This window comes from Corvus hawaiiensis, chromosome 5 (genome assembly GCF_020740725.1).
Source record: "Corvus hawaiiensis isolate bCorHaw1 chromosome 5, bCorHaw1.pri.cur, whole genome shotgun sequence".
Taxonomy (NCBI): Eukaryota; Metazoa; Chordata; class Aves; order Passeriformes; family Corvidae; genus Corvus; species Corvus hawaiiensis.
In genome coordinates, this window is record NC_063217.1 from 31,034,590 (window position 1) to 31,062,555 (window position 27,966).

Here is a 27,966-nt window from a genome sequence, read left to right on the forward strand (position 1 = left end):
GCATCAGTTCCCCTTCAGGCAGTTTGCAATTCAGATTTATTAGAAGACTAATGTTACAAAGGCAAACTAAAAACTTTTAAAACTTGCACTGGCAGTTAAATGTTGTTATCTTGAAGGTAACTCTGGCATCCACAAAGCTGGAGGCTGCAATGCTTCCTTGCAGATCACAAGCCTGACTTGAGTCCCTGCCATCCAAACAAGAAGCAGAACTACAAAACCAGTGAGCTCCCAGTATCATGGTGGTACAAGAAACTGACCATGTAAGGCTTCAGCAAAAGCACCAACTAAAGAATTGTTAATTTGAAATTATGAGATGTCCCATAAACCAAAGCTTGTCTAAATACTCAAGATTGAAATTTGCAGCAAGTGTTCCGCACAGCCCTATCCATCTGCAGACTGAATCATGTATTTTATGACTGCTCTGCCTTTTTAAAAAGTTGTCTTTTTCATGATTTGTCCCTAATTCCTTAATTTGGCCGTTTAGCCACTGACTAACCAAACTCGATTGCTACTCAACTGAAGAGTCTTCTCATTGAACATCTGATGCTAAACTTTGAAGAAAAATTTGTAACAAATATTTGTGCTCTTCCAGTAGCAAACACACAAATCTATTTCAACTTGTCATCCACTTCAGAGATATCTGAAGTGCATACTTTAGCGTTTTTTTACACTACTACTGTGTTTCCTTTCCCTTCTTGAAGTGCTTTCCTCCACGATTCCACATCTTCTTTAGACCACAAACCTTGAGCAAAAAAAACCCCAAAAGGAAATAAATAGTCCAACACCATTTCAGGCAAAAATCAAGCCATAGAAATGAAAAGATGTGCTATTCATTTGTCCATGAAGTTTGTTCAATTTTACTTGTAACACTAAACAGTTTTAAGCTTTAAGGATAGAGTATACGAAATGCTATACTTGGCAGCCAGAAGCAATTTTTACTTCTTTATTCAAATAGCAGAGCCATTAATATTTTTCCTCCAAATATTAATTTTTTTTCCTCCACTTGGTCGTCGCAGTCTCTCTTCCCAATCATACAACTGTCCTTCCCTGTATTATTACAAGATTAATCTGCGTATTTAGGCTTCTTAGCACTGTTAATTATAAATGAAGAGCCCGGTTCTTTTGGGCCAGACCATGACCTTTGGAAATCACGGAAAGTTTCTGAGATTTGGTAACAGCAAATCTTCAGAGCAGAAATGCTGGTTTTGACATGTAAAATTACCCTTTATTTGTAGTAGTTAACAGCAGCCACTTGCACCTTGGGTATTTCACTACAAAGCTTAAGTGCCAAAATCATAAAACAAATGCCTGCAAGAACAGCATGGAGAACCAGGCACATGGCAACTCCCTGCAATAGTGCCAACAGCAGCACATCCAAACCACATCAACAGTCACTGCAGTTGAAGGAGAGGACTGCAAAAGTTGCCTTTGTATCTCCAAGAAAGCTATTTTGTATTTCCACTAAAAGTAGCCAAGACGTAAGACCTTACAATAGTGCAGCATCTTCTTTCACTTTTTTTACCTTGTTCTAATTATAAAACCATCATCCAATTCAGCCCTTATGGCTAAACTGCTTAGAAAAAACATTTTTCAACTTACATTCCCCTAAAAGCCACCATAAACATAGCTCTAAGATAAAATACAATGGATTTTCTTGAAGCCAGAGTTACATTTTTTGCAAACAGTAGTTATCTTCATAAAACTGTCCAGGTCACTCACTGGCCCAGTTATGATTTATGAAAAGGCATTAGACTGTCTGGAATTCTAAAACAGAGTTCATTAGGACATTAACTGTCAGCATTTTAATAGATGCGGGGGATGTGAAATGGGGATGATTACCACAAAAAACCCCAAGTATTTAGTACCATGTGATATTACACTGCACTAACACTTAATTGCTCAAACCTTATATTTCACACTGCAAGATGTACGTTCACTTGACAAGTCTGCTATAGACAAGCTAATTTCCTTCTCTATGCAATATATATTTTTATACGTATATAATAATTAATTCATGGTATTGGCAGATTCTCAATACTGAAAATTCTTCTACGCAAACATGCTTTCAAGTTTATGACCAAGTTTCCCTTGGTGTTACTTCCATAATGAGGCTAATGATACAAGACAATAAACCACATGGCGTATTTTTGTTCTTGGGCAAGTTAGACACGGCATGTAGCCAAAAAAGCCTGCTTTAAGCAACATTTAAGCAGGTATGATTGAATAAATGATGTGAAGCACTCACTTCTCTGCTGGGAATTAAATTCACATCCCTGTGCTGCAAACACTACAAGTGACAGAGTGTTCAAGCAGGCAAACAGGCAAGTGTATGAAGTGTGGCAAGTCAGACCCCATCTCAAATAAGTGAAAGAAACATCTATCTATTACTGAGTATTTTTACGGATCACCTTAACCTGCAAACCAAATACATTCACTGTAAAACACAACAGTCTCTTCCATCTGAACCTGCAAAGCATCTTGAAGATAGTTTAGTAATAAAAAAAGAACATGAAGGTATTTGTAAGAAAATACAGTTTATCAATTGCCATGCAGCAACTGGAGGTGAGAGAGGGGGGTCTGGTATTTGGCTGCCTGTCCAGGGTACGCACAGGCCTCTCCAGGCCACCGAGAAAGGCTCTTGAATGGCCATGTTCAAAGGGCAAGGCAGGCGTAGGCTGAGTCAGCTCTGCACCTGCTGTTTTGTAGCAGAACTGAGCTGGATCACATCCAGCCTGGTTGCGAGGAGGCTCTGAAACAATTTGGAGTGCAATTAATTTAGAGGAATAGTTTCATACCTCTCAAGAAATATGCAGCTCTTGCAATTTCTACTTACATAATTAAACAAGTAACTAGAAGTTTACGCACTAGCTTGCATCTTAAGAAGAGAAACAGCTGACAAGCAGGATATCCTTACCTGCTCCAGGCTCCCAGAACTAAGGTGTTTACATTCAAACCACAAAGTTTAGTCTTTGTAGCTGGAGATTTTAAGGAAGCCCAAGTCCAGAACCCAACTGTTACTGAATTTGAACTCCCTTTGGAAAAGCCCATCCCCAAACACCTGTCACTGCTAATCCTCGAACATGGTTCCAGCTACTGAGAGCAGAAAGCATTGTCTGGTAGCCATCAGCCCCATGACTAGCACAGTCACATGGTGGCTGCCAAAGACACATTCTGGGACCAGAATGCATACTCGAGCCATTAAACAAAAAGGTATCTTAGTGGAAAGTGTCTTATGTAATAATCCAGCAAAACAGACCATCTGACAGCAAGTCAATTTGGTCTTGCAAGGTAAATCAAGGAGCTTGGGAATGTGCACAATTGAACTTCAAAGCAAGAAACTGAGGAGTCTAAACTGTGCAGGGTACAAGCTGCAGGAGACTTCATGTTCCTCTCAAACTCAGAAGCATGCAGGGAACAGGCTACACTGGGCTGGGCACACCTGGTTCCTCTTCTGAGACTGCCTGTCCCCAAGATGCAAACCAAGTCATTAAAAACATGGCAGCTGGGACCCCACAAAACATGCCTACATGGCCAAAATAAGATTCAAACTGCATTTAACTTTCCCAGCAAACCTATGCTTAGATCATACTGTGAATGAAAATTCACAGTACTTATGTCAAAACAGTCTATGGAAATCTTAAGTTCAGCTGTAACCATTTAACAGTGTCAATAGGAAGCTGATTAGAAGGTATGTATTCCAGCAGATTATTTTCAGCTAAAGCTACTGTTACAAGAATGACTTTCTCATACCTTGTCAACAAATTATTAATTTAACTTTAAAAAAAACCCCAAAACAAAACAGTTCTTTTTAGAGCTAGATAGAATTGAAAACCTGGATAGTTTTTCATTTCTGTAATTAAATCCACTCCCTTTACATGCTGAGGAGAGCAGTACAGACAGGCTAGACGTGTGACGTGGTTAAGACAAAGGAGCTGCATGAAGACAAATGCTTCACTGAAACCATGGTCTGGAAACCTTACAAAGGGAAGTGAGCCCCAGGCTGCCATTCGGATACTCCTGCAGAACTGACCCAGTAAGATCAGCTCTGTGAGGGGAACAGCTGACGATGTCATCCAGCAGCACATGAGCCAGCATCCCTGTCTGAGAGCTCTGTACATTCGGGTGTCAGAGACCCATCAAGCACAGTTGCATTTAAAGTTTTCTCTAGTTATCAACCTACTGAATGGCATATACTTGCATTGGGAGTCTCATTTATGAGCTCAGCAGGCTGTTAATCAAAGCAGGAAGGTAACAAGTTTATGGAAAGCTCATTTAATCATGAGGCATCCTTACAAAGAACTAAGCTTTAAAAAAAAAAAAAAAAAAAAAAGAACCAAAAACAACCTCCACCAAAACCCTCAGAAGTGGTAAGGGGCAAAAAGTGTTGGCCAGATTATGGTCTACCCATCTAAGCAGAATTTTCCCTCTCTAGATAAGTGATAAACATAGTACCTACGCTGATAAAGGAAAAATAATATTGAAGATGCAAACCTAGGGAAGAAAAGAGACTTTCTTGCTCTGATAGCAATCCTTGTGAAGTCATTTTCTTGATGAGGCAAACAAATGGGGTTGTTCAGAGAGTCACATTAAGTACACAAATAAAAATAAATCTGGTTTATAAAGTTTATAACACAATGTTTTAGCGATGCAAGAAGGTCATTTCCACATTAAAACTCTAGTTCTGTTGTCACTTTAGAGTAATATAAGCATCAGCTGCAGCTGATGGGGAACATGACCCTTCACCCTGCTACTCCTTCCCCTTTCTCTGCTCCGGTCCCAGTGCTCCTTCAGTCACATACTGAGCCAGGCCAGACAGCTTTGGCAAAAGAGCACTTCAAGCCACTGTTTTCAGCTGGCTTAGGTCCCCAGGCAGCTCACTGCATTGCTGGGGGCATGGCTGTTCCAGCAGCAATGCTAGCACAAGGAGGACAGAGGGATGCAAAGGCAGAGGAAGGCCAGGCTCTTTCAAAGCCAGCCCCTACTGACTGAGACCTGCCTGGAACAACTGCTAAGTTCAAATACACGGGGTTACCACTAATGCAGTTAAATCAAGCTTCAAAGTTGGCAAAACCAGTCCCTGCACATTACAGCTCAATTTCACGTTATAGCTGTCCACTAGAATGAGTTTAAAAATTTAATCTCATCAGCCTGAAATTTCCTTCTGTTAATTTTAGACTCATTCACCTACAAGTCACTAAGGCAAAACACAGATTTTGCACAGTATGTTTTACAGATTTATGAATTTTTTGCCAGCAAAGCTCTAGAACACAGTGCACAAATAAGTTAGGGATCAAAAACCAGTATATATACTGTCAGCCACCTTCCCATTTTTCAGAAGTGAGTGCTCTGGCCATCAGATGCATGTTTTGCAAGGAGGCCCCGCAAGGTGCAGTCAGATCAGTGCCAGGAATTCAGTGAACCTGGGGTCATGCTGTCAGGGCTCCGCAGCGCTAAAGCATCGGAGCGAAATTCAGTCAGGGAATTAAATGACTGCCATTACAGTACCAAGGCATCTGTCTTCTGCAGATCTGTTTTGCTGCATTTCTGTTCTCATGAAGAATACAAAAATAAATTCTTACCCAGTTCTCCTCGAAGGTTAACTAGTTCTTGAGATAACTCTTTCCGCTGCTTCAGCGCTTCCTCCCTCTGCAGAGAAAAGAACAAAAAACCCCAAACATTTGGTTACTAGTGATCTGAGCAGGGCACCTTCCAATAATTAACTTACATGTGTTCTGTAGGAAAAACTAGCAGCAGGAGCAAGAAGCCAAGATATGACTCATTTAGGATAACAGTTCAGCTGTTACAATATACACAGATGTTCTTCTGTTGTTAAGGAAGTTACACTTTAAAACAAAGAACAGCTTTTTCCAGGTTAACTCTGCAATTAAAATCCTACTTTGCAGCAATTAATTATATATTTTATGATGGGTGTAGCAACATAAGCCTCCAGAACAAATCAAGTGATAGCTGTCAAGGGCACAGAAGTATAGTGTGTATGTGAAAGAGGCATGCATTAAATATTTATCTTAAGCTTACTCAAACACAAAACCAAGAACTTTGCTAAATGCTCAGCCTTCCATGAAGAAAAGGCACAGCCCTGTTGAAAGTTGAATACAACCCACCCTGCTGCTCGCAGTTCTTAATGTTAAGATAGATGGTGTTTCTTATACCGAGAGAATCATAAGGAATGTGTGAAGAGATCACAACAAAGCAGAAACACCCATCTCCCTGCTTTTCCCAGGAGCTGTGCCCTGGCCAGGAGGAGGCGGCTGGCCAGGCCGCTGTGCCCCAGACCCGCACCCCGGGGAGCAGCGCGGGCACAGCCCCGGCACAGCCGCTCCGTGGCCCGGCGGCCGCCAGCTCATACCACGCGAGGAGGCGACAGTGTCCACGCGCCCTGCTGGCAGGGTGCTTCACCGTGCTCCCGGCCGGCTCCCTGCGAAACAAACACTCATTACCCTTGCTGCAGCACACTGAGAATAGAGGCACAGCTTGCTGCTAGAGCAGCCCATCTTCCAGCGCCGGCAGCCCCCCGCTCGGCCCCCCGGCCCTCATCGGCGACGCGCGGGTGGCGGCGGCACCACCGAGCGGGGCAGGTCTGGCCAGGGCCGAGCGTCAAGGCTGGACCTTGCCTCCGCAGGTTATCCTGCTTCCGCGCCCAGCGCTCCCGACAGCGGCAGATACTGCAGCTTCTGCAATTGGCACAAGCAGCCAGCGATTACTTAAAGCCACAGCCCTTCTTTTATGAAAGGCGAGCCCAGACATTAGATCGATCGATCTCCACTTGCTCCGACGGCAGCCGGGATCACTGAGGAAACACTGCCCTTCTCTGCAGATAACCGAGCTTATTTTTAGCTGTTTCGAGCTTGCTGTACGCTGCTTTCACACTAAATTTGTTGATGCAAAAATAAGCCACAGGAGGCCTGAGCTGAATGGGAGAACCACAGATACAGCAGCTTTGCTGCTGTCAATGCCCAGGCTTATGTTCATAGCCCCGGTGCAAGCGAAGAGCTTGAAACTCAGTTTGCATGCTTTTCTTTTAGCTAGGATACATTGGGGGGGGGGGGAAGAAAAAAAGAAAAGAAAAAATAAAAGCACTGGCCCAAAAATCACAGTCTTGTCCACAACTGAGCACAGCAGATGAATTTGCAGACTGGTTGAGCCACACCTACAACTGGTTCTTCCCAGGGAAAACCTCACCTTTACTGCAAATTCCCCCTTTGCCCTTGGTCACTCTCACTGCAGCCTGACCACAGGCTTACACCTTAAGAGCACCTTGTCCTGGAGGCAGGGAATACTTCACTGCATGCCTGCAGAACAAATAAAGCAGTAAAATACACCATTCTTAAGAAAAACTAGAGAATGAGCACCAAAACCCCGTCAAGATCTGACACAAGACTAATGAAAATGAGTAATTTTTATGTTACACACTCAGTTGCAAGTTTTAGGAAATTATTATGCAGCTGTAAAGGCTGGTTAGAAGAAACTGACAGCCCTTTACTAGAAATATTTATATTTTTGATCTTGTATGAGAAAAATTCCCTTTTAATCACTCAATTTAAGCAGTCTTAACAGTTATTAACTTGACACTTTGGTAGGGCTATTAAGTAGCTGTGTTGCAGTTTTATATAAAGCACTTAGAGGCTTTTTACAGTGTCAGTGGGCTAAGATTGAAAACCACGCCTCACCCTCCACAGTAAATTCTCAGGAGAGCAGAGAGCTCAGTTATTGAAAGGACTTGCCCTGCTCTTCCCTGCTTCTCTGCTCAGAAAGGAGAGATGAGTCATCTCACTCCAGTTCAACACCAGTGTTCCCACTATGGACACAGCATCTGATGATGAAAATGGGAATGATGCAGTGAGTTATCTGAGCTGCATCCTTGGACACAACCTGCTTTCTTCCAGCCTGCTATGTCAGTAAAACATCTCAAATTCTCCCTAGTGGCTGGACCATGCTGCAGACCCTTTGCTAACATTTTTGTTTAGTGTTCCCAAAAGGGCTTCTTCATGGTCAACACATTTTGTATTTGCTTTCAGTTAAAGAAATTTGATGAGAAAAGGGCATGTGTGATTAGCATACTAAGGATTAACAAGAGGCTGAGACTAAAAATCCAAAACAAAATCGAGTAACACTGCCTTAGTAATCTTTTTCATGTTTCTTGCTGCTCCTAAGCCCTCTTGCTTTTTACTGGTGTTTAACCTGTTGCCTCGGTTCAGCTTACCCATTCATAGTTTCACAAATCCAAGAAATCCAGACAGATTTGTATCACCACCTCCTGCTAATGAATACACTCAGAAAAAAACTGCCAGCTGAAAATAAGAAGACTAAGTTGCTCATAGGGAGAAGAAGCCCCATGAAGTAGTCAGACTATCTAGCAGTTAACTTAGTACACTTTTATCTAAGTTCTGAGAGAACTGAAGCTCCGGGTATGTGGGTTTCCCCAATGAAACATGAAAGTTTCCCAAATCTGAAATCTGAATGCAGTAAAATACCAAAAGCACTTGAATAATCCAGTAAGGGCCTATCTTCAGTATTTAATTTAAAGACAGGTAAGGATATGCTTTGGGCTGAAATATCCTGCAACATAAACATATGTTTATGCTTAACAAGATTCTAGTTGAAAAATTAATACCAGAAATTGGAAGAGCAGAACTAAGTTGGAGCATACAGGATCAAGTAATTTTGGCATTGTTACCCAGATAAATTCGGCAATAAGGATCATCCTTGCTTAGTTGTCAGAGACTCGTGAAGGATCTTCAAACCCCTTTACAATTTCTTCTGGTACAATTTATGAATTTATGTGATTACCTGGTACCTATTTTTTTCTTATTTATGAAGAATCTATTGTAGGTTGAGCTTTAACCAAAACATTCCCCCTGCCATAAACATGGAAGCTATAGGTAGGAACAAGAACAGAGTTTAGGGACAAAAGGTTTGCACAGGCAATATTAGAGTGGTGCACCTCTGCCATTGAATGCTACAAAAAAGTTCCCAGCATAATGAAGGAGACCTGGACATTTCTTGTTCTGAGAAAGATTAGCCAGTTTAAAAATCCTTCATGTTTTGAAAATTTGACAAGTTCAGGTAGACATATGCCCCACAGCACGGACACCTGGGAAGGAGAGATCCAAGGTAGAAGGTTAAAGAACACAACAGCTTCAAGATGACAAAAACTACCAAGTCAGGAACGGAATAAATTACAAAGTTTGTCATTCATGTTTGTTTTGTTGGCAGTTATGCAGCCCAATTACAGGCCTAAGAGTATTTTTCCTGGCAATTAGCTGTTTTTGCTACAGCTTGAGATTCAAGCAGACCAGCCTAGGGTCATTTTAGATACAAACAAGGGCGAGGACGTATCACTGTCTGAACAGTTTCCATTGCTCTGCTTTAAAAGCAGGAAGCTCTACAAAAGTCCACACTCCAGAATGAACAAGAGGGTTATTTGTACCAAGCACACAAACAAACAACCTTCCTGGCTATGTACCTATACCAAATCTTCATGTAAGACAGACCCAAGTTACCTCCAAGATGTCAGGTTCTGAGTAGTTCTCAAGCTGGAACAGGTGGGCATTCCTCAAGTATCCCACAGCAACTTTGCAGACCACAAATACAAGACCATGAAGTTTTACAGCAAAGAGGCAACTTTGTATTTCCTTGAGAGGATGTGCAACTAGCCAGACTAACCATTCCAGGTTTCCCAGCACACTCCTGCTCCTGGCCAGGTGAGGTGATGCTGGTGTGGGAGTCCCATGCTCTGCCTGCAAATCAAAGCTTTGAGAGGCACAGATAGGCTGTGCCTGGTCAAAAAGGCCTAATCACCTTTTCCAAGTTTTCCCTCCATGTTAAGAGCTGCAAGTTCTTCAACAGTTACTGAATATAAAAAAAGCAAATCACGGCAGAAAAAGGGTTTCAAGTATGTGTATCCAAACAAGCTAACACTGCCCAATCTGGTAGTAATTATCCACACATCACAGCCCACCTTTTAAACAAGCACACTCCTTTGGAAAACAAAATATGTACTCTTTTGGAGCTGTATTAAAGAAAGAAAAATTCACAAGAACCAATAATGAAAAGTTCACATTTGCATACCAAAATACAGTAATTGTTTGCTTTTTTAATTTCAAGCAGCTATATAACACTGATATCTATGTGATAAGCCACCTGCCACAGCTGCCTAGTCTACCCCAGTAACAGATTCATCAGAAGCATTATAGATTGCTGCAACCAAAATCTGGAAAGCACTGGTATGTTGCACAGGAAGAGACACAACTCACTTCTAGGCCATGAAATACCCTAGGGAATCAGGCCGTGTTGTGGGAATTTTCCCACAACACAAATGGAGTAGCTGTACTAGAGTGTTCATCTCAGTGCTGGGATACAACATGGGATGCAACCCTGCCCAGGGAAGGTGGAGAAGGGCTCTGACAATGCCAGTACCAAGCCCTCCACAGTGTGCAGCCTGTAATCAGCCTTCTAGTTTTCATCAGCAATACACTTTGCCAGCAAGTCATTTCAAGACTTAAAGGAGTAGAAAATTAAGTGTTAAATATAAAAGCATGGTGATGCTTTTTTCAAAAAGCATTTTATTGTAACAGACTAAATAAAATTTGTTTGGAGTGCATAAAACAAATTAATCAATGCCAAGAACGGAAGCACTTAAATGTGTTTTACTATCATACACAGGGCCAAATTAATTTTATTCTTGGAAAGAAGAGTCTGGTTTTTGTAAGCCATTTACTGTCAAACCAAATCACAAGCACTTACTCCTAAAATTAAACTTAGAGAGAAATGCTGACCATTTAAAAAACATTGTAGTTTAAATAAATTAATACATTTGTAAGCACTTCTGTAACATGTATGTTTAGACCCTACTGGAGATGTGCTTAGGTTGTATGGAAAAAAGATCATAATTTAAATATTTTTTAATACTGGTACAGTCTCAGTTGTCAACTGAGTGTCTTTCTCATCCAAGGAGATATTCCTCTTGGGTACAAAGCATTACAAATTTATGTCTACTCCATCCTTGTGCTGCTCCACTCATAAAAAGATCATCATCATCATCATTGGCTGTAATGTAGAAATTGAGTCACATCTTTGCATAAATGCCAGTCACTCGTGTGTCATCAGCTACAGCCTGGAGGGCTGTATGAAGGGGCAACAAAAGGGCCATTCATATCTGTTTGCAGTATGACATTTGACTTGATGATTTTGGTCCTTATACCACAGTATTTCTACCTGTCCCTGTTCCTTCTTTCCTAGCAAAATCCAATCCTCTAAGTAAATCTTCTCTTTAGATATTAGCAATTTTAGAAATCAATTTCTTTTAAACTCACCTACTCCATACCTCACTTAAAACCCCCTTGCAATGTCATTTCCTCTGCATCCTCAATGCAAAAGCAAGCCAAAGAAATGAGCCAAGGAAGCAGTACAACAAACAGGATCTACACTCTCTGCTCCATGCATATTTTTGAAAGGAGCAGCAGATTATTACTGTGATAAAATGAAAATGTAATTAACCATCTCCAATCAAGAAATATACAGTGAAATGAATACTTCTAATTTATTCTTGGCCTCATTTGTATTATGCATTGCATTCTTACCAAGTGAAATATGTCATCAGTTTTCACCTTGACATTACTTCAAGCAGAATTAAGACTCAGAATACAACACTTACACAATTAGCTGATAGAGATTCACCATGATTTCAAATATTTTACTTCTTTTATATACTAGATATCTATGGAGAATCAGATGTTTTTGCCCCGATGTTTAGTGTATGAAGCACTAAAGCAGAGAACCAGCCAAACAGGATTCCTGTGAGTCACTATGTATTTAACACATTTACTTGCAGGCTCTTCATGCTTTTGCAAGCTTTACATAGGATCTTAGGCTCTCAGGGATCTTTGTTTTCCCATTTAAAAGTCATGTCTACCTTCATGCAATAGCCCTGCAAAGATAGGTCCAGACGTAATAATATGGGCTATTTTACTTCTCTATAACAGCCTGTTTGCTACTTTACCGGGTTTCTGAATGCTAATATGAGTTCTTACTTCTCACACAGAATGACTCCTTCCTTCCCTGAAGAAACTCCAATCTCATAAAAACTAAGTCTACCTCATCTAAGCAATTACTTATTTCTCAGTATTTTCTACAGCTTTCTATCTCAGTCCAACTCATCTGAATATGACAGTCCCCACCAGATACTATGCAACTTTGACAAGTTACACCATCACAACTTAAGTTCTCACATCTATAAAACTGTTATTACCATTATAAAGTTATTCAAAATGTTGTAATAAGAGCCTGTGTTTGAGCATAATATTACACTATTTTCTTAATTTCATTTTTAAGACTATTTAGAATTTCACATGAAAAGGTAGTACAAATCAAGAGGGAAACAAGATTGAAACACGTTGCTTTCTTTCTTCCACTAACTGCTCCCTTAAATTCTGCAATAGATACCCCTGTTTTGCTACTGTCATGAATTCTGCAGCTTCTTGAAAAAACAGTAATTACAAGAAATGAGGTAGTCACGAAAATCAGATTCTTTGTGGAAAGCAACACTGGTTGTCTGAAACACCAAGTTTGTTTCAGTCAAAGGTATCTTTTTCCAAGACACCTTTTGCTAGGAGTAGCTATAGGACAGGACTCCCAACTCTCTTCAGCTGTAACCCATTCTGAATATCCAGGTGTACCAAATAAATTGCTTAACTGACACATCTTATAAAAAATTATTTCCATCAGAGCCTAGTTTCATAGTAATTAATGGATTAAAATGTTATTCTGGATGTTAGAGCTCACAAATCTTCAATCTGTTGCCAAAACCATTCTTGTTCATTCACACCATGTTTTATAGAGACATTGAGAATCCTATGAAAACTTCCTTGCTTTCCAAATGCTACCTGTAAGACACAAGCTGCCAGAGCCTAGGTTTGCTCTACAGGGGGAAACTACTGTGTTATTACTCAAATACACTCTGTTACAAAACAGAAAATATTTGCATTCCTCAAATTCAGAATATTACATTCTGACTTCTAAGTGATTTTTCCTTTTTCTTTTTTTTTTTCAAAGTAAAGAAGCACTAAAATTAATCTCAATTACATGTCCTTATTCTCTCTTGTAAAAAGTTATGTCCATATTTTGGGAAGCCAGATACACCTGGTATGAAAATTCTAATGAAAACCTGCCATGTTTGATGTTAGGTTCTAGAAAATCAAAACTAAGAATTTTACTCAAAGACAGCTGCTCTAAACAACAGGACTTATAGGTCAAAAGATATGACTGTTCCAAAACTCTTGGGGTTTAGTGATGCAATGTGTACTTCTGCTCCTTAACCCAGATATGCGTTTCTCATTTGATAAATATAAACATTTTCTGCTGAACTTCCACAAAGGCCAGGACAAACATTTCTGATGCGTGTGTTCATGTATTCCAAAACAGAAAAAAACCCCGTTTTAAACTGCTAAGTTCCCAAGGAAGCTAGTATCTCAACTCTTACAGTCCTGCACATGTCAGGAAATGCCAGTTACAACAGGTCATACACTAATGGTTAATTTCTATTTCCACCTAGAAATACTGAAGCCTGTTCAGCCACACAATTTCTAGCACATTCCTCATGTTGTTTCCTGTGTCACATCCACAATTAGTGTTATTCACATATTACTGTCAGGGCTCTATAGCCTCTCAAATGGCCTTTTCCTCTACTAAGGAGACTTCTTAAAAATGGCACCACAACATGCCCAAGTAAAGTCTGAACTGTAAATAGCAGTCTTCCCATAACCATACCAAGAAAAGCACAACAGTGAAACTGAGTTTCTTTTCATCTCTATAGTACCCTGTTTCACAGATACAAATTTGAAGCCCATTTCTAGAGAAGAATCTGTAGAGAATTACTGAGATGCTTAATTAGATTCATTTATTAAACTAGAAGAATAAAAACAGGTATTCATAAAAATTAAACATTTTACCATCCAAAAATTTTTTAAACAGCTTGGGTAGTAGTTCTGAATGTGGCAGTTTATGCACTAAAATGAGAAAATGAAATACCTGTCAATTCACACTTTGAACAGTTACAAAGCCATTCTAACTACACATTACCCTTTCCTTTGGCAGCTACATCTGCCTTAGACAGACAAATTTAAAACTAGATTTAAAACCAAGCTAGTACCGTGCTGCTAAAATAATCACCCTCCACTCCCAAAGATGTAAGAAAGAGTTTATACATAGCAGTGAGTTGGAGGGTTGACCAGCCCAACTGCAGGGCTCACACAGCCTTGGGGGCAGCCCAAGGCAGGGGAAGCGGCTGAACACCTCTCAGAAGGCAAGAAGTAGAGGCTCAGGAAGAAGCTGCCAGAGCCTCAGCCTCATCAGCTGGTGATGTACTGGGGGTTTTTTTGCGTCCCAAGGGAGCATCTGGCTCCTAGCCACAGCTGCAGACCTCTCAGGCACACATTCCCACCCCATCCCAGCACTGGCAGTTCTTCACTTCCACTCCTTCCCACAGTGAACCACTGTAGGGGGACATACCCAAAACTCTTTTGACATGGACAGACCTGTAACATAATAACAATTTTTTTTCCCCTGTCCTAACTAGATGCCTGAACTGGCTTCCCAAAGAAGCCCAAGCATACACAAGGGCTAGGGAACAGAGGGGAGGGCTGCAAGAGTGGCATCCCCCGCCTGACTTATCACAGACATGCCAGCCACATATTTACAGCCTCTGTGAACATATCTCTTACTGAAGGGACAAGAAATAAATTCAAAATGAGTACTAGTGGAAGTTAAAAGACCAACTCAAATGCAGTAGTGCAAATTTCAGAGCTCAATGCAGTTGAAGGTTAATGGCAAACGGCTTTCCTTGGCACGCACTTCATGTTCTTATTTGTAAATGGCCAAATTCACCATTTCCTCTGTACTGCCACTTTTCGTTTCTTGTTTGAACTTAAAAAACAGGAAAGTAGTCATGAAGTAACAGGAATTACCAGGGGATCAGGGGAAGCACAGTACTCTAGAAAGACTCAACTTGCTTTTGTGATCAGTGTGCAGTTTAACGCGTGTTCCTATCACTGCCAGCACACACACAGCTGTGCAACAATGGAAAAACTCAGTGTTCTCATCAGCCACGCTGTTCATTGCCATCGAATACTCTGGATGCCAAGAGGCTTTCCATCTAGCATTAACCCAGTGCAACAATAGCTCCTGTGAGGCAGAAAACACGTTTTTAGCATTTTTAAACTTGGGAGAGTCTTGGTAAAGGTAGCTATGCATAGACGCTCTCCCCACACCCCCTAAGGAAACACTGACAGATCAAGTGGGAAGGTTTTATCAGAGGCAGCTGTTACTATTGACAGCTCCAAGGTAACTCTTGCAACAAACAGGTTTGAGCTCAGGGTTTTTTGGAGAGATTCCTGCTCAGCTAGAAACAGCAGTGCAGCATTGCTCAATCCCATTTAACCCTTTGACAGCAGCATCTCAACCTCACTCCAGATGGGCTAGCTGCATTTTTGACAGAAGTCATTGCCAGCAGGTCGTGATTTCTTTTGCAGCTATATTCCACTTCAAATGAGCTCGTAAGAAACAACTTTTGTGCAGAAATACATTGGGAACTCTTGGGGAAAAAAAAGAAAAAAACAACACGACAGTAAAACCAAACAAATCTAACAGCCAAATCATATCCCAGTAACTTCAGCTTTGGAGAGAAAGCAGGAGAGGCCACAGCAGATTTTGCCAAAAGGCTTAGTCTGGGCTGCCCAGCCTTGAAGTGACCCAAGTGCTCACTCCAGTACTTTACTCCATTTGGCCAGGCAGGCTGTCCTTGACCCCATCTCACCCTCGCACTGGCTCTGACCACACATTAGGACAGTGCACGTCACCACCTGGCAAAGAAATGCTCTTTCGCTGGTTTAGCTGTCTGGTAGTGGCAGGCTGAATTGGCCTTCTTTAGGGACAGAGCAGCACCAGAGGAGTCCAGAGCAGGCCTTCCCTCTGGTTCCAGCAAGGTATTTCTAAGGCTGCATCATGTCACTTCACACTTGCTCTAGTGGGAAGAATGGAAGCACAACTTTGTTCCTCATGTAATCAGCTAAGCATGATTTTTTCAATTTTTTTTTAAAACCAGAGAAGCTGAAGCTACTTTCAGTTGGCTCTGCAGTAGTTAACCTATGAGACCCCACCTCATGAGTTAAAGCCTAACTTGAAGTTTCTCCCTGAGTTTCTCCAGAGTTTGAAAACTACATCAAAGGGGTCCTCAAAGGATACTTCAGACAAATAATCCAGTGGCCAGCTACAACTGTTAGCTATACCAGACTCCACTCCTTACCCTAAAGGAAAAAATCCCAAACAAACAAACAAAACTGAAACTACTCTTCACAGTGTTCCCTAAAACAGGGAAATCCTTCAGGATGTTTTCCCCCACCTAACTAACAGATTTTAATTATTCCTTATAGCTCCACGACAGCAGAGTCCTTCTCATCCCTATGGTATTTCCACAACAGTAAGGCAGTGAGCCTTCAGCAAGTATTGTCTTATCCCAGGAAAGGAGAGAGCAACCTCAAAATCAATAACTGGTATGAAAATACATCAATTTGTCGTATCTAGCTCAATTTCATGTGCTCGAACTTAACTGTCCAAGACTACTAATTTTATATAATTTGACAGAGATTTTTTTTTTTTTCTTTCTATCTGCAAAAGACTAACAAAGAGGAATAAGGAGCGAAATCACTTGTTTCTTCCATGCAGTTTTCTCTTCCCTTCATCTTCAACATCACTTTTTCCTTAATTAAACCCCCCCTTATTCTTAAAAAAAACCCCACATTAAGGCTAAAGCAACCTGTAAAGTAGCCTGGAAGAAGCAAATTAGTATGATGGGCTTCTTCTCACTAACATGACATTTACGAAGTATTTGTGAATTTAAAAATGTTACAATACAAAATATTTGAGAGAAGAAACTAGGCCAAGACATTTAATTGTAAGAGTTATCAAAAAAATCACTGTGCTTATTCTACAGTAATGAGAAGATTGCACAGAAGTTTAGCAGTGAGAATTTCAGTTATAAATTTCACAATATCATGTTAGATGACAGGCATCCAAAAATCCTGTATCAAATTGCTTTGAAGATCTCAAACTAGTTCCTTAGGCAGGGAAAGGTGTTCCAACCAAGAGTTTAAGAAAACCCAATCAAACCAATCCCAGAAAACTGGCTAAGAGCCACTGCTCTTAGAGTTGAACCAGACTAGGAGATAAATGCAGTATTTTTAGATTAAATGAAAGTAAGCAGATATTATGCCATGAGAATGTTACATTTCTGCCAGCATACTAAGACAATTTAGTGCTTTTCTGTATACCAGACTGTAAAATCACCATGTAGCAGAAGAGTTGAAATGAAATTGATACCAATCTTAAGACATTAGTTATAAATGCACGAGAAATGGCTATTAAAGCCTGCATCAGCTGTGCAGTATAAATTCATAACTGTTATAATTTCCTTGACTTCAGATTTTTCTGTTCTCAAAAGTTTTTAAAGCAGATGAACAGTTTCTAGTGTAGAATCAAACTGATTAGGTCATTACATATTTCAAACAGACTAGAAAAATTAACATTAAACCACATCAAATTAATTCCACTCTATAATTCCAGATGCATTTCTATAATTTTATTAATAATTTTAAGACACCATCAACAATGCAGGATTCAATAAATAAAATTGTAACAACTCAGACTTCATTCTGAGTAGCTCAAAAACATATCCATCTCTTAAATACTCTTCCATCCAATGTCAGGTAACAAAGCAAGGCCATGTAGATTATCTGTTGAAACTAGTCTTTCCTACAAGGGCAGAACTTGAAGTACATATTTGGAAAGCTACTCAACCCTGAAGGACTCTCTAACTACAAACATTTAAAAACTCTTTTAAAGAGCATGTGAAGCTGCAGAGGCCCTAAAGCCCAGTGTCATGGGTTTGATTTTTTTTCTATCCAACTGATGCCAGAAGCATCACCTCCACAGGAAAACAGAAACCACTGGAATGGAAACACAAAATTTAGTATCAGTATATTAATATTTTCTGAAGCCCTTGCTGAGAAGAGTTCAAAAAATTAAAGCCAAAATTGATGAGCTGTGAGTTTTTACCTCAGACTGCAGGTGCTGGATGACAACTGTTAATGCTTCAAACTTCTGGTTACTGGACGTCAGGAATTTTTTCAGCTGCAGGATGATTCCACTTTGAGTCTCGCATTTTGTTTTGTATTGTGTCAACTCAGCTGCTTTTGTGCCAGGTGAACGTGCATCTGTGGAGGCTTGAGTCCGTATGCATGAGCTCTTGGGACTCCGCTGCTTGCCCTTGTCAACTAAGACAACAACAACAACTAATTAATATGCATTTCATGCTGAAATCTCACCAAAATGTAAAGGACAGCTGCAAATGAAAGTAGTTATAAATTCCTACAAACACTTGCTGAAATACTAACTACAAGAAAGGGTTATTTCAGTAGCACTGCAGAGCAGCCACTATCAATCTGTTAATTCCTAACACCATAACCTTGGATACAGTGTTTTGCACTTCATCCTCACCTTCATGTATTCTGTGGCATACTTTCCAGCATACGCTTCACACTGTGCTTTGAACAAATACTTTTATAAAATGCAAGATCTGTTATCCTACCTATTCAGTAACTTACTTCTAACATAAGGGTTGTCCACTTTTGTATGCAACATGGATTTTGTATTTCCTTCACTCTAAAGTATGGCTGAATACAAAACCCTTTTCTCCACATTTCCTTCCTTATTTTTCTTCCTTTTAAAATTTTAATTGTAAAAAGTCGCTTCTCTGCAGCTCAGGCCTGAGCTTTATTAACCAGAAGTCTTGCAGCATTTCTTAGTTCTAGCAATTTTCAGTCACAAGGATAAGACCTTAAAAAAGGTCTAAAATGTAATCTATTTCAATATATACTCACAGTCCTGAAACTACATTGTGGATTTCATATTCTTACTTATGTGGCAACTTCAATGCTTTCACAGTACACAATTATCTCATGTCAGAGGAAACCATATTACATAAAATAGCAGTTGACTTGTAAACACTGTATAGGTTACAGGTTTCTCTTCTGCCTTCAGACTGGAAAGGGAGTACAGTACTGCTGTGCAGATAGGGCCAGTCTTCCCCCCTTGATCACAAAGAGAATGAGCAAACACTTTTGCAATAAAAGGCTGATGCAACAGATAAATACCCCTTGGCAGTTTAATGAAGACATCTAAGGAGATTACTTTGTACAGTTTCAACTTAACAAGATTTCTTCATGATAGAGTGAAAAAACCTGAGAGGTGAGATCTGGAGAAAGAAAAATAGGAACATTAAGAAAAAACAGGCGACAAACTAACTAACAAGACTCAATCCTTTCTGAATCCCAAGCACCTGGTTTGATTTCCCTACACTTCTGCTCAGAGATGCAGACTGTTAAAGGGTGTCTTTTCAATTAGAAACATACCATTGTGCAGTTTAATAGCAGAGCTGTATCAACCCAAATCAAAATACGAATTTGTATGACAAAAGGATCAAGCCTGGCTGCCAGTTCTAGTTATTTTTACCACCATTTAACTAACAGGACCACTTCTTACTGTGCAGACGTAACAATGTCTTTTGAGTAGACATTTTTACACAAATGCCAGTTCACATCTGAGAGCAACCATGTAAAATTTTCAGCAATCTTATGGACAATACTGTGTGTAGGAAATTACTGGTTACCTTCTGAAGCTACTTCAAAAATCACAAGACGTAATAATGAAGAAGAGAGGAAAAAAAAAGAGCAAGGACTAGAGAATAAACATGTACAGTCAATTCTTCCCTTCCATACTGGCTTACATACTCCTACTCTCTCATATATTCCACCTCCCTTCCTGAATGCTCCATTTATGACAAATAGAGAACTAGAACATTATTCTTGATTAAGAGTATTGGGTAAATTCACTGACAGAGATGCTAATGTCATTATTTAATTAAATATTTGAAATTAGTTTTGTGACTATTTCTAGGACCCTGACAGAGCTGTGTTAAACCTGAACAAATGTTTGCAGAAAATTTTTACTCTGGAAAAAAAATTACATTACACAGTTAGTCACCTAATGAAGAAATTTCATTTAAATGCAGTGATACAGCAGCTAACCACCAATTACAAAAGGCTCCAAATATCCACTGCTTCCAGAGTTCAGCCAGCCTTTATCACTTTGTCAGTTTCATACCACTACTTTTATCTTGCTGCCCAGACCACCAAGTATTTTCCAAGAAGCTCATTCAAGCATCCAACCAAGCCAGCCCTTGATACTATACTAAGAAAAGCAGAACAAAAAACATGCATGAAGTGAAACTCAATGACATTCCTGCTGGCAATTGTATCGTAGACATGTGCTAGAAACAGCCACTTCGAATGCTGAAAAGCATGAACCCTCTGTAGCATGAACTGCCTCTACAGATTAACACCACTGACACTATGATGTTTATTTATGGCCTACGTACCTCTGGGCAATGACAGATCGTTTCCAGATTTGTATAGAAGGCATGCTGTGGTGTCAAAATAAAAGCCATGCTTTCATTAAGACAAAAGCATCCTGAGTCTGATTACTGATACTACCACATCAATGACAGAGTCTAATTTAAAGACAGTATTGGTTAACAGCCCAAGTCCTTCTCACTTTGGCCTGTTTACCTGCCACCTCTATACCAGTCAGACTTGTAAAGAAGAACAATTTCCACCTTTAAATTAGGTTCTGGACTCCTCTCCAACAGGCTCAAAACCACTTTACCCAATGTAGTTGAAAAGCTCAGTTTTGCAAGACAGAAAATCAGATTTTCAAGTACTGCATGTAGTATGGTAACTGGACAGAATCACCACCTAAAGTACTATCCTTCTTCATACCAGTACAGAAAAAAAAATAGCAGTGATTTTGCAAAGACTAAGCCTTTTGATCATTGAATCATACACAGAAGATTTGATCTGGATATTGGAAAAGGTCCACAAATCCTCTCACTCCCTCAGCAGTCATTATACGGATGGCACAGCAGCCGACTCTAGTTCAATGAGGAGAGCATTAAACCCATTGCAAGCTTCTCCATGAAGCAAACTGTATCCCATACACTGCCTCTCTAGTTAATAGCTGTTCAGAAGCAAGAAATACACAACTGTCAGTACACAGGGTGTGTTCCATAAAGTTACATTTAGGTGCTGGGGTTCTGCCCAGTACTTGACACAGTATTTGGCTGGCTGGCTACCTCAGAGCTTGTGTTGTGCTGCTGGTTTCCTGAGCCTCCCTATCTTGTGCACTGTTGCTGTATTACCGGAAAAATCTATAAAACACTTTTTTGGTTTGCAGAACCAAATCAAAGCCTTCCTCTGCATATCATGTACTAGGAAGGTATGCGTAGTAGTATCTACACTAACTAGAAATTATTTTAAGCAAGAGATTAAATTTCTAAAAAAATTTACATTTCTTAAAAGCATTCAAAATAATTTCTTGACAAGCACAAGTAGAAACAACCTCACTTCTCTCCCCACACTTACAGTCACAATTGTCTTACCCCCAAGCACCTTCTTTTCACATTCCTCATCCAAATTGTTAGCTTCCACAGGTCTTTCAAAACCCATGTGCGTCTGGTGTAAGCATTTTTCAAAGAAAAATCCTTGCTCAACATTTTCTCTCGTGGGAAGATGTAGGCTGGTAAAAACTTTCTCCCTCTCCTCCATTTTCTGGAAAGCCTTGTCTACACATGTTAAATTGGTGCTCACTTCTTTGATCAGTAAGACCAGATCAGCCTGAGTATTTAATCGAGCTTCCATTTCTTCTCTCACTCGCTGGATTTCCTCAAGCACAGCTCTTATATCCAAGTGACTGGACTTCACCTCTGCTTTGAGATCTTCTTTCACCTGCTGCTGGCTCCTCTGCAATGCTAACACCGTTCTGATTTCCTTCTGAGATGTTTCCACATCATGCTTTAGTGCCTTCTGCCCAGCCTGCATTGCCTCCTGGCTAGCTTTCACTTCTGCCAACAGAGCAGCGATGCACTCCATCCCAATCCCACAGGAGTCGCAGGACCTCTTCCAGTGTCACAGGTTCCAAGCAGTCAGGGACATTTGTGAGCCAGTATCAGATTTCCCCTGATAGCAAGCCAGCTAGCACATAGCCCTTGGTATGGTATCCTACCTCAATTTACAGCACCCTGCAGTGAAGGTACTAAGTAAAAGTCTTGTACATGGTGAGCCAAAGGCACTACATAAAAGACTTCAACAAGCAGGGCTGTAGTCAGAGCTCCTTCTCAGGACTCAGCCAGAGCACTAATCAGTTTAATTGGCAGATTATGCCACACCTGAATTTTTTAAAATCTTTTGCTGACATCATTGTACGTGGGACGTCACCCCAAAAGCCACTCCCAAAAGTCATTTGATCTGTGCATCAATCAAAGTAGGCCTGGGCATCAGTAACCAGGTTTGTTGCAACGCAGCCAAACACTCCGCAAGAACGCAGTGGCCCTTCCTTTACGACACAAAGGCTCAAAGGAAGCCTGAATTGCCTGCAGGAGCTGAAAGCCAAACAGTTCAACAGTGCGTAGTTATTTTAATTGTATATTCAACAAGGTGATTATGCACCTGTCCTTCTGCTAATGTTTGCAGTGAGGGTTCAGGAGTACCTCTGTGGGCAGATTTGACATTGCACCACTCCCACTGAGTGCCCTCCTTATTCACACAGCAAGCAGTACTCTATTGGCAATCTCTGGAAGAACACAGTTCCTGAGGAAACCCTCTAATCCACAAACAATAGTTATCACAGCAATATGGGAAAACTGACTAATGAGATATTTTTGACAGGTTAAGGGAGCCAAGCCTTTTAGCTACCAGATCTGAGTGTTAACTTTTCTCTGTAAAAGCTAAGACTTCTTACTTTTAAGCACAGAACTCCTAATAGGCCTAGGCTCCATGTGAAAACAGGTAGATTAGTGACACCAGGCTGATAGCTGTTGTGTTACACAGCTGTTTAATTACCCAATCACTGGGTTCAGTTTGGTAAAAATGACCAATACCATGTAGATCTTCATCTACAGAAGGTGTCAGTGTCTGCTTTCAAAGAGGTGTGCAAATACTCGGCACAACACCCAGCAGAACAGGAGTCAGACCACACAAGCAGGAGCTCAGGAGAACTTATACACCACACCTTTGGCGCTGTCATGACTCCAGGATGCTTTCAGAGGCAGTGGTGATCCCAGAGCAGAAACCTATGCTATTCCATCAAAAACTGTAATAACTACCATCAGCACTATTTTGGGCTGGGAAGCATCACGAGGAATGCCAATAGCCCATGCATGCACAGATCCAGGATTTCCAAATCACCACAGTGCTGCTGGCCAAAAAGCCAATCTGGGGAGTCCTGCCTTCAGTGAAAATGTACTGCTGACTTGCCAGTTTTCCTCCTACACTAGTCCAGGCACACTAATGGGACCAGGAAGATATCAGAGATGCACGCTCCACACAGAGCATCTCACAGCTTGCAAGTACTCCCCGACTGTTTTTCTGTCACAGCCCCTGGGGAACACAAAGTCGATGGTGGAGTTTTTTTCCGAGTCTCTGTCTCACCTGCCAGAAGGCCAGACATGGACTTTCTGATGGGATTTCCCAGCACAGCTACAGGCCGCAGGTATAGTTTCTTCCCCCTTCGGCTCCTTGCCCCATTCATAGCTGAATAGTTATCCCAAGAGCTCCTAAGCATTATTATTCACACAGACCCACTAAAGACTAGTACACAGGTTGCAGAAGCCCAGTCTGAAGTCTCAACCCAGGTAACACCTTTGACAAAAGTTTTAGGTAGGTGAAGAGAGCCAGGTAAGAGCAGTAGCAGTACTTCTGCATCCCTGGATAAACAGCTGCAGTGACTCAGGTGAGCAGAATAAGTCTTCATTCCACCCTTCACCATATTTTAGTAGTTCCTAAAAATCTCACTTGGTGAACCATTTTCAAAGACCTTGTCAGACAGCAAAATCCATCTGAAATTATTTCCAAGTGGTTCCAACAGTTGTGATCCAGCTGGGAAACAGGTGAAAGGAAGGGTTTTCCCCGACTCATGGATGTAACCATCCAAGATCTAAATCTTCCTAAAAACTTTAGGCAGCAAACATGAATCCTGTGTTTATACTAAGATAAATAGCTCAAGTGCCATCCTACATGAGTTTCACTTTCTTATGATTTTAAAGGTATAGTTACGTAAAGCAGTGATTTCAGCTGAGTTAACAAAAAACAAAACAAAAAAAACCAAAACAAAACACACTCCACAAAAAAAGGTGTTGGGGTAAAATAAAGTTTCCAACTGATACCCCTCAGTTCCTCTGTAGTGGAACAGGTTCCTCCAGACACTGACTCAGAGCACAATCCAAACTACAACATCAGTGAGTGCTTGAGAGAAGCCTTTCTCTATAAGCTACATTGAAAGCCTGTCTGACGAAGCTCAGGTGACTAAATTAGGTACTGCAATTGTCATTCCTGTCCAACATCACCAAATCCAAAAGCTACAGCCTCCTTTCTACAAGTGTGTGCACCTAATTGCCGGGTCACTGAAGAAAACCTGTCTTTGGAAACTGGTCTCTTGCACTATATGAATACATTAATTCTATCCAGATCGCAGTCAGTGTGTTTGGTATCTTCCTCACTTACACTAAGATGGGCTGATTGATCATAAAGAATCTTTGGCAATTTATAAAGATCACCCTCTTGACATAGATTTCAGGCATATTTCCTTTACTTTTCTCCACCCTGGAAGATTCTTTAAAACCTTACCTAAAATTAAATTCATAGGTTAATACTACAAAGAAAATTTTAAGTCCACAGAAGTTGCTGCTACTCTGAATTTTACAACCTGACTCTCAACAGGAATACTTGATAGCTGATGACAGATGAAAAACATTTTATCAATGCACAGGTTTCCCAACCTAGAATTCATTGTCTCTGAATTACCCACTTCACCTGCTGTACATCAGCTTCTGCTCCAGCTAAGATGTCTCTATCCTTGATGCATCCCAAGTGTCTTAACATTTTCTCCTGTTTAGGAAAAAAATCCTGATTTCATAGACTAACGTGAATCAACCTTTGTCGAGGATTTCCTCCCAAAAGTACATTAAGGACTAGGGCAGAACTAAAAAGGACTTCATTTTTTTAAATAAAATCTGGTCTACTTTGTGTGGGATATGTTTGAGGTTTTTTGGAGGGCATTTTTTGTTTTTAAGGCATTTCTTTTCCATCACAGAAACACAGAAATCTTTGAGACAATTGCCAACCAGCAAACACAAAACACCCCTATTTCTACAGCTCTAATATTGCCTTCCCCCAATCACAATGTGTAGAAGCTATTTGAGCAATGCAACAGGAAGACCATTTGATCACACGGCTGTCATTTTAAAGTTTGCCTTGTGACAAGCTATGGCCATCAGGAGAGGACAACTTAAGAACATCCGTGTACATAAGGAAGCTGTTGGGTTTAATCTGTAGCAGTATATACAGTACCTTTGAGAGGATTTGGAAATTCAGCTAGCTGTAAATTACCACCCTAAATTCTTCCAAAACTCCTGCTCCAGGCTGTAACATAACCCAGGTCAGACAAAGACACAGGGAAAGCAGTCACAAAACTAAATTAATGGTGTCTGCAGAGGGCCTGGGAAGGCTGGACTTGGACAGAAGTCTTCGAACCCCCCCAGACCCTCCACAGCTTGGTCAACTGTAATTTTTGCCTGCATCCATCTTGGCAAGTGGTGAACACACACCTTCCTGCTGTGCCTCTCAGAGTCCAGGCTGGTAACTGTACAAACACAGACTCCCCTGAAGAAACGATGTTTTGCTTCTAAGCTCTGCCTCAGGCCTGTCTATATCAGCTGGTGCAGACAGTCCCAACTTGCTCTGTTCACACTTCAAGCATGCCAGTCATGAGCCAGTCAGTTCACAGCAAAGAGACTTCATTTTTCAGAGAGGTACTTGAATAATCTGCTCAACTGAAATGCTTAAGATGCTGTACCTCAGAAGCTTCTTTAGCTTTGGTCTTGTCTCAAAGCAACTGGATGAAGAGAAACAGCACTTCTCATCTTGCATCTCCCCCTGCATCAACATGATGTGAAGCCCAAGACGACAACTAAATGCTTCCTAAAGCAGTATGGCAGCTCTCCCTTTCCTCTACTCTTACTGTAACCTCTTGAGTTTCCTTTGTTAATGTCTGGCACTAGCTCATGTCCAGGAACACCAGCTTATTTCAGCTGCCATCAAATCCCTTTCAAGTTGTTCTGAATAAACCAATCAACCACCAGAGAGGCTTTTAAAAATGACGCAAGAACTGAACAAAATTTAACTGCAAGCTGGTGAAACCTGACCTAGATGCTTAAATTGACTCAGCAGGAGTAAAACACACAGCAGAAATCTCTCTGCCTTTTTTTTTCTGCAGGGGTACAAAGGTTTTTCAGCACATATTTTTTAAACGCTGTACAGCCTGAAGGGGGAGTGCAGAGTCATCACATATTATTCCAGGCATTCAGTTTGAAGTACTGTTTCTGAAGTCTGTGTCTATGCTCATCCACTGACTTTATTACAGCACTGACTTCTAGCCTCAATGCAACATTTTAAATCCATCCCTTTTCACTCCCCACTTCTAGTCACAACTGGATATTATCTTTAGACACACGATAATGAAAAGGAAAGGGAAATCTCAGAAGTATGTATGTTCTTCTAAAATTGCACCATGGTTCCCATAACATTTTTTACCTTATGTACCACAGGTGTGTTTTACAGAAACACTAGTTGGGTTTTGAACATCTAATATACAAAGTGATTTTGTCTTTGCATTCACAATGTATTTTGCCAAGTTTACAGGAACTGTAATCTGTAGAACTGAATTAAGTTTTCATAGCTCAGTTGGTTAGAGCAGTTCTAATGATGCCAAGGTTGTGGGTTCAATCCCTCCATGGCCATTCACTTGGGAGCTGCACTCAGTGACCCTTTCCACCTCAGAATATTCTGCATAATTCTGTGTGATCTAGCTAGTGAATATAAAGCATGCATATGAGTCACATGTCTACTACAAAGATAAAAATACTAATAAGCCCACCATACATGCAGAGATGACCACAAACAAAACAAATTTGGAATGCAATGCAATCTACAGAAAACAATTCTAACATGCACCAGCTAGACTGCCAGGGCATCAGGGTTGTCCTGGTTATTTTCCAAATAACCAAGGGTGATATTGATGCTTGATTTTTTTTTTTTAGCTTGTCTGAACTGGGACAAAGCCTAACACATGTCAGTTACCCATACAGTGCTACATACCACTGTCTGAGGGAAAAGAAAAGGAAGATGGCAGAACTAGTTTATTGTACTAGAAAGCCTAGAGTATGGGTGTTTTGATATGAGAGGGATTGACCATATCTACATTAATGAAACTACTTCATCCACCTTAAAAAAACCCCACTGTCATCCATTTTTAATGACAAAGATGACAAGATGGAAAGTAATTGCATGAGCATATTATGGTGTGCTGATGCTTTGGCCAATGAGCACTGAATTAAAGACTGAACTGTATCTCAATGTATTATCCTCAGTTTAGGTATCTGAATTCTGCTACATCAGTTCATCATATACACTACAGGCAACCTTAAATCTTTGAATTTCCTAACTTTACAATATACTGGAAGCTATACTTATTTTACATAAGGGGTTTATGTTTCAGTAAGTTTCTAGTTCAGGTATTTCCCTGAGTAGGCAAAGAAACATGTGAAGCAGTTCTCCTTTTTCTTATAGTTGCAGCTGTGCCTTGACATCCATGAAGTACACAACTTCCAAAAAAAAAACCAAGCATGGAGTGATGTTGAAGACTGGTGTCTCTCCCTTCTGCTCCTATGTCCTCTGAGTCTGTTCTCTCCCTAACTCCTGTACAAAAAGTTGCTCCTTACTGTCTGGT

General features: G+C 40.6%; 1 protein-coding gene across 8 annotated transcripts in view; it reads right to left on the minus strand.

The window, feature by feature from the left end:
• MTUS1 (microtubule associated scaffold protein 1) overlaps positions 1–27,966 on the minus strand; it is a 117,265-nt gene that overhangs the window by 9,853 nt on the left and 79,446 nt on the right. For 6 of the 8 annotated variants that reach the window (XM_048303114.1, XM_048303113.1, XM_048303111.1 and 3 more), the window contains 2 exons: positions 18,127–18,344; positions 5,580–5,646 (listed from right to left, as the gene is read on the minus strand). In XM_048303114.1, the coding sequence (XP_048159071.1) occupies positions 5,580–5,646; positions 18,127–18,344 (285 nt within the window). Of the gene's footprint in view, positions 1–5,579; positions 5,647–6,458; positions 6,658–18,126; positions 18,345–21,565; positions 22,320–27,966 lie in introns of those variants that run through there. The other 2 variants (XM_048303116.1, XM_048303119.1) reach the window with 2 other exon arrangements.